The following is a 7,868-nucleotide window of genomic DNA, read 5'->3' as shown; positions in this document are numbered from 1 at the left end:
CATGACGGTGTGATCACTGGACTAAAGCCAGATATCCTGGAATGTGAAGTCAAGTGGACCTTAGGAAGCATCACTATGAACAAAGCTAGTGGGGGTGATGGAATTCCAGTTGGTCTATTATAAATCTTAAAGATCATGCTGTCAAAGTACTGCACTCAATATGCCAGCAAATTTGGAAAACTCAGCAGTGGCCACAGGACTGGAAAAGGTCAGTTTTCATTCCAATCCCTAAGAAAAGTAGTGCCAAAGAATGCTCACACTACCGCACAATTGCACTCATCTCACACGCTAGCAAAGTAATGCTCAAAATTCTCCAAGCCAGGCTTCAACAGTACATGAACCATGAATTTCCAGATGTTCAAGCTGGATTTAGAAAAGGCAGAGGAACGAGATATCAAATTGCCAACATCCACTGGATTGTTGAGAAAGCAAGAGAGTTCCGGGAAAAGATCTATTTCTGCTTTATTGCCTAGGCCAAAGCCTTTGACTGTGTCGATCACCACAAGCTGTGGAAAATTCTTCAAGAAATGGCAATACCAGACCATTTGACCTGCCTCTTGAGAAATCTATATGCAGGTCAAGAAGCAACAGATAGAACTGGACATGAAACAACAGACTGGTTCCAAATTGGGAAAGCAGTAGGTGAAGGCTATATATTGTCACCCGGCTTATTTAACTTATATGCAGAGTACATCATGAGAAACGCTGGACTGGAAGAAGCACAAGCTGGAATCAAGATTGCAGGGAGAAATATCAATAACCTCAGATATGCAGATGACTCCACCCTTAGGACAGAAAGTGAAGAGGAACTAAAAAGCCTCTCAATGAAAGTGAAAGTGGAGAGTGAAAAAGTTGGCTTAAAGCTCAACATTCAGAAAATGAAGATCATGGCCTCTGGTCCCATCACTTCATGGGAAATAGATGGGGAAACAGTAGAAACAGTGTCAGGCTTTATTTTGGGGGGCTCCAAAATCACTACAGATGGTGACTGCAGCCATGAAATTAAAAGATGCTTACTCCTTGGAAGGAAAGTTATGACCAACCTAGATAGCATATTGAAAAGCAGAGACATTACTTTGCCAACAAAGGTCCATCTAGTTAAGGCTATGGTTTTTCCAGTGGTCATGTATGGATGTGAGAGTTGGACTGTGAAGAAAGCTGAGCACCAAAGAATTGATGCTTTTGAACTGTGGTGGAGAAGACTCTTGAGAGTCCCTTGGACTACAAGGAGATCCAACCAGTCCATTCTAAAGGAGATCAGCTCTGGGTGTTCTTTGGAAGGACTGATGCTGCAGCTGAAACCAATACCTTGGCCACCTCACGTGAAGAGTTGACTCATTGGAAAAGACTCTGATGCTGGGAGGGATTGAGAGCAGGAGAAGAAGGGGCCGACAGAGGATGAGATGGCTGGATGGCATCACTGACTCGATGGACGTGAGTATGAGTGAACTCCAGGAGCTGGTGATGGACAGGGAGGCCTGGTGTGCTGTGATTCATGGGGTCGCAGTCGGACACGACTGAGCCACTGAACTACCTTTTTTGAGATAGCTGAAAACAAAGAGTCATTTGCATACACCTTAAACAGTTCCCTGAGAAACTCATTCTCCCTTGCCTCCTTTGTAAGTGGAACTCAACTGATGCTGACCACCTTCCTGGGGACGATTTCTGTGCCTATGTTAAAAAATGGGGGAGAATACAAGAAGGATGCACAAAGTGTCTGTTGCTATCTTGAGCCCAGCCCACAGCCAATTCACTGATACAGTCAGAAATACTTGCCTTTAAATGATTTTTGCCTTAACTGTCTCCTGGGATGGGAGTGAAACGTGAATCTCTGGAGTTATATTAATAAATCAGACCACAGAGACCTGATTTACATATGCTTCCTATTCCATTTATTAAACACAAGCTATGGACTTTAAAGAGACCTCAACTCTTTTTTCCCCAAGAGTGCTGGATCTGTTATTTGCACTTCTTTATTATGTACTCCCAAATGTGAAATAATGCCTGATCTCTGGAGAATATGATAGTGATCATGACAGAAAGAATGAAGAATTTTCACATACTGATTAATGAGATTGCCTAGCTCCAACACTTACTGGCTTGTGAACTGGATCAACTTATTTTAACTCTCTGAACCTTCAATTCCTTCATTTGTTAAAATAGGATACTACCACCCCCTTCAAGTGAAAATGAAAGTGATAGTTGTTCAGTCATGTCCAACTCTTTGCAACCCCTTGGACATGGGATTTCCCAAGCAAGAATACTGGAGTTGGTTGTCATTTCCTTCTCCAGGGGACCTTCCCAACTCAGGGATTGAACCTGGGTCTCGTGCATTACAGGCAGATTCTTTACCATCTGAGGCATCAGGGAAGCCCACCTCCCTCTTCAGAGTCATTATAAAGGGTATGGAGAACAATAAATATAATGCCTACACCAAGAAGTCATTTGGAGGACTTCATTCGGTGGTCCAGTGCTTAAGACTCTGCACTTCCGCTACAGGGAGAGTTTGATCCCTGGTTGGGGAACTGAGATCCTACATGTAGCATGACCAAAAAAAAAGATCATTCAGTTAATGTATGAGAAATGAACCATGACTATTTACCTTTGCACTCAATTCAGGGTCACTCTGGTTTTGTTGTTCAATTTAACCCCTGGAAAGATGTCATGCTCTCTGTTACGAGTGTCTGTTTCCCCTAGTCTGTTCTCTGCAGGTCAGTGAGATGTCACCAAGGCAGGACCAGCAGCTGCCCAGCTTGGACTGCCCCTACTGTCCAGATTTCTGCTCCCTAAACAAAAGCTAGCTGTCAGACTTAGTGTTTCCTGTCTATTAATAAATCATTTTCCACTTTTCTTCTTTTGGTCTTAAACATAGGAATGATCCAGAGAAACTAGATGCCTTCATCATGGACAAAGCCCTTCTGGATTACGAAGTGTCAGTAGATGCTGACTGCAAACTTCTAACTGTGGGGAAGCCATTTGCCATAGAAGGTATTAATCAATCATTCTTGATGCACTTTTACTCGGGATGTGCTGTTTGCCAACCTAGCAAGTCACAAATGCCAGTGTCAGAGGCAAAGAGCTATTCATTTTCCCTTGTTTTCATTTTCAGCTCTTAAGTACTCAGCTATTAAGTTGCTGAAGTTAGGTATTTATTTTCTACCTACTCCACCAACATATTTTTATCCAATTGTTAGAAAAACAACAACCAAAATATCATTGTTATCCAAACGGTGTTGCTTCAGATATCTGGGAGTGTTGACACTGTAGTAAACAGGGAGTCCAGTTTTAATTTAATCTGTATTTTCTAATGGCCAAATCCTATAATGAATCTGATACTAAAACTAGAATGATTGTGTTACAACTAAAAGGACCCCAGTGATGATTTAATGCAAGCTGCTTAGTTTTATCCACGAGAAAGTTCAGAGACAATATATTACTTTCTCATAATCACACAATTAGATGATAATACTGAAATTAGAATACAAATCTCATAGTCCTTAAATAAATGTTTCCACTAGTTGAAAAATAAGTAGAAAAAAATCAACCCCTGTAATTTAGTAACCTCTAAGTGTCCTAAACAAAACTTTGTTTGGGACCTCAGATTTGTCTTTCTCCCCACTGGCAGCAAATTTTTGCTTTCAACTTGGTCAGACAATCAATCAAACTTCAGGACCAAAGAAAGATTGCATTGTCAGTAGCTCCTTTCATTCTGGACAATAGTTGATATATGGAGCAGATAGTTTGAACCAGCAAATTTCACATCTCCAAGTCCCAGCTTCCCTCCTCTGACAGTACATACTGGCTCCCAGAACAATCATACTCACTTGTCAGAAAGCATTTTGACTAGAAATAATCCCATGGGGATGCTCAAGTCCTGTTTCCAGGAAACTATACTTTCCTGTATGTTAACTAGTATATCAAGGCTATTCAGATTCCAGTTCCCCAACTGACTACAGTTGGTCTCTGTCTCTCCTAAACACATCAGCAGTTTTTGGTTTTTTTTCTATCTTCATTTTTGTGATGAATGAGAATGTAACAGCTGTTTCTTTGAGCCTTCTCCTAAGAGAAATCAACCCCCTTTCCAGGCAAAGTGACCTCCACCTTAGCCTGGAATAGAACACAGGAAGAGAGACATTTAGTGATAGGGGTCTTCTGTTGAGACAACAGTGACAGAGACACAATTGTGTAGCAGGGCAAAAAAAGAGAAACCAAAGAAAAACTAGAAAACTAAAAGAACATTGATTATATAACCACATTTCAATGTAACAATGGAAAATTTCCCATTTGTGTGGCATCTGGGTAAATGGAAAGGATGTTATTTCCTTTTTCTATCCTAGATACACTGGGTAATTGAAGTCCCTTTTGCCATTAGCAGCTGTTAACAATGAATCATTTGTAGTGGGTGAAAGAGTGAGGGATTCTTGTTTTCCACCTTTGTTTTCAGGGGGCAACTCTATCTTGTCAAAAGGCAGTGGTGAAATGGCTTGTTTGCCTCTGCCGGACCCCAGTGCCAGATGCCACACAATTAATTCCCCACTGGTTCCCTGTTTACATTTCCATCTGTGCTCGTGAGACTTGGTGTCTTACAGTCTCCATCATCTCCAGACACCACATTGTTTTCCAAGGGAATAAATACAAAATGGTGCAGGGAAACACTCTCTCTGCAAGACAGCAGAAAGACTATAGACTTGAATACAGAGAATATTCTCATCATTGTTGGTTTATTCTTTAAAAAGCCACTGCTGGTTTATTCTGGGTGACGAAATTTTAATTCAATACAGCCTCTGTGAACAAGTTTACAACCTAAAAGCAGAACTTGGTAAAACACAAAGTAAGGACACTTATAAGTTACAGAAAGTAATGTGATAGAGATACTAATAAAGCTCTTGACTGTGACTGTAAAGAAAAAGTTAATCTAATAGGTTTTAATGGAATATTTCCCTCTTCATGAAATTTTTAAAAAAATATTATATGCTTTTCATTAACAACATTTAGGTTTTTTGAATTTATGAAACTGTGTACTTTATTATTAATTAATTAGACTTTACAGGCATAAAATATCACAAAAGCAGTTTATCAACAATTTTTACCTGATTAGCTTACAGGAATGTTCCATATGTCTGTATTCTCTCACAGGATCTAGTACAATGCAAGGCATATAACAGTTATGTAATAAATGATTTAATACCCTATTATATAACTCACTAGGTTGTATTTGACTAAATACCTAATCACTTCCTTATGTAGGTAATCAAAAGTACCCTGAAAAGTCTGCATATACTTTCCAAAGTGTTTAAATAATTTTTGGAACTTAGGAGGGAAAATGGAATCCATTGATTCCTTCATGCTGAAGGTACATTCACTCTCTGTTCAATTCAGTCACTCAGTCATGTCCGACTCTTTGTGACCGCACAGACTGCAGCATGCCAGGCCTCCCTGTCCATCACCAACTCCCAGAGTTTACACAAACTCATGCCCATTGAGTCAGTGATGCCATCACTCTTTGTAGTAATGACATTATATCAACTCAGTGTGACTACTAAATACCCTTCCCAACTTCACCATTCTGCATTTATTTAACACCTAAAGGTCAATGGCATATAATTGCTGATAGTAGTCTCTTATGATCCTTTGTATTTGTGTGTTGTCTGCTGTGATCTCTCCATTTTCATTTCTAATTTTATTGATTTGATTTTTCTCCCTCTGTTTCTTGATGAGTCTGGCAAACCAATACAATATTGTAAAGTAAAAAAATAATAATAATAATAAAAATTTTTTTAAATAAAAAAAGGTCATTGGGCAGCAAATGAGAGACAGCAGTCCACATTGACTTTGAAACCATTCCGTGAGTCTTCAGTGCAGCAAACCAAAATTATTAAAAATTCAAGAACATGTGGAAAGTCTCTGGCCTTATTAAAAACTATATACCAGGGACACAAAGATATATTGTGTGCTCTGAAAAAAGAAAGTATTGAGATAATTGAATACATGTCCCAAATTTATGCATTGGAGTAAACCGACAGTAAAGGTCAAATGAGAAGAAAGAGTAATGGAACTGCACAGTAATGATTTGTGACCTTTCTGCCAAAGACCTTTGCCTGTTTTTGAGTTTGTTCTTTTACTTGCTTTCCACTAATTATTTAGTACAGCGCTTGAAGCACTAGCTCTGGAGTCTTGAGTGCTTAGGTTAGAATAGAGTTGCTGTTCCCAAATAACTGTTAGTTGGGCAAGTCACAATCTGTTCTTCTGCTTCCTCATCTGCATAATGGGTTTGTGAATAGTACATCTAGGACAGAGTTGCTGTGATGATTAAGTAAAATAATACATGTAAAGCATGTTCAAGCGCATAGTAAAAGTGACAGTGAGAGTGTTAATGGCTCATAGTGTCCTACTCCTTGTGACCCCTTGGACTGTAGCCCACCAGCCTTCTCGTCCATAGAATTTTCAAGGCAAGAATACTAGAGTGGGTTGCAATTTCCTTCTCCAAAGGATTTTCCTGACTCAGGGATCAAGCCCGGTTCTCCTGTATTGCAGATAGATTCTTTTCCATCTGAGCCACCAGGCTATTATTCAGTATATTAAATTAAAAGATTGAGACCAATTTACTATAAAATTATTCCGAGATAGATAGCCTTCATATATCTCAGCTTCTTCCACACACTCTATCTCCACTTTGATGTGCTGAGGATAAGGGAAACCCATTTTTAAAGTCTCCTTTAAGTTTAAAACTATTCCAAAATATGCTTAACCATTGCCCTGGAGTAGCTAATTATTGTATTCCTAGGACAGACTGTAAAACTGAATTGATCTTTCTTCCAGAGGTGTTTTTAACACTAAGATCTTATTTTCAAAATATCTATTTTCCAACCACATTTCAGGAAGGTTTTTGTAGTCTATGAATTTCTAACTATACACTTGCTAGCCAAAATATATTTCTACCACTCTTTGCTTAGTAAAGCTGATTTATCCACGGGTAAATATCAGAATTCTATTCTGAAAATTGTTCTTTTGGGCTATTAAGCTGTATCCTATTTCCAGGGTGCCTGAAGCCTTCATCTCTAGGGTTGAAGGATTCCGTTTTGCTTCATCCATCAACCACAAAATAGTCAGCCTCATCTTCATTGCAAAGCCAAATTTCTAATGATAATGAAAGCAAATCAGGCTGCTAAGTTGAGTCAGCAACTTAAAGATAAGAATTCATTGACCAATGAACACAATCAAATTTGAAAAATAGCTGACAAAGAGGACAGAAATAAAATCTTCAAGGTTTTACTATTTTATGTTTCTGAATAAAATTGATTTTTATGTCTTTTAACACATACCTCTTCTAATTGCCACATAACTATTTTTCCTGTTTTTCCCCATATTCCATATGCATAGTTGTTTTAGTTAGCTAATAATAATTGTTATTAATGCCAATAATAATTAAAATATTAATATTTAATATATGTATTAAAATGGAAATTTTTAAAGAATGTAATCTATTTTTAGCAGTCAATTACATATTAACCTTAACATGATAAAGTAGAGTGCTTTAATATTATTTCCTATGTAGCAATTTTTTCTAAATGTATCTGCAATTTCAACATAACATTTTCCCTTAAGGTAATTTTTATACTTCTGTTGTAATGCCAAAATTCTATTCTTAAAATATGCAAATCTGGTCCCATCACTTCATGGGAAATAGATGGGGAAACAATGGAAACAGTGTCAGACTTTATTTTTCTGGGCTCCAAAATCACTACAGATGGTGATTGCAGCCATGAAATTAAAAGACGCTTACTCCTTGGAAGGAAAGTTATGACCAACCTAGATAGCATATTCAAAAGCAGAGACATTACTTTGCCAAAAAGGTCCATCTAGTCAAG

At 38.3% G+C, this 7,868-nt stretch overlaps 1 protein-coding gene across 1 annotated transcript in view; it reads left to right on the top strand.

Moving 5' to 3' along the window:
* GRIN3A (glutamate receptor, ionotropic, N-methyl-D-aspartate 3A) overlaps window positions 1-7,868 on the top strand; it is a 205,903-nt gene that overhangs the window by 140,076 nt on the left and 57,959 nt on the right. The window contains exon 6 of the mRNA XM_010844835.1: window positions 2,873-2,988. Coding sequence (XP_010843137.1) covers window positions 2,873-2,988 — 116 coding nt within the window. The remainder of the gene's footprint in view (window positions 1-2,872; window positions 2,989-7,868) is intronic.

Source organism: Bison bison, unplaced genomic scaffold (assembly GCF_000754665.1).
Source record: "Bison bison bison isolate TAMUID 2011002044 unplaced genomic scaffold, Bison_UMD1.0 scf7180017864209, whole genome shotgun sequence".
NCBI lineage: Eukaryota > Metazoa > Chordata > Mammalia > Artiodactyla > Bovidae > Bison > Bison bison.
This window is presented reverse-complemented; position numbering and strand designations above follow the sequence as displayed.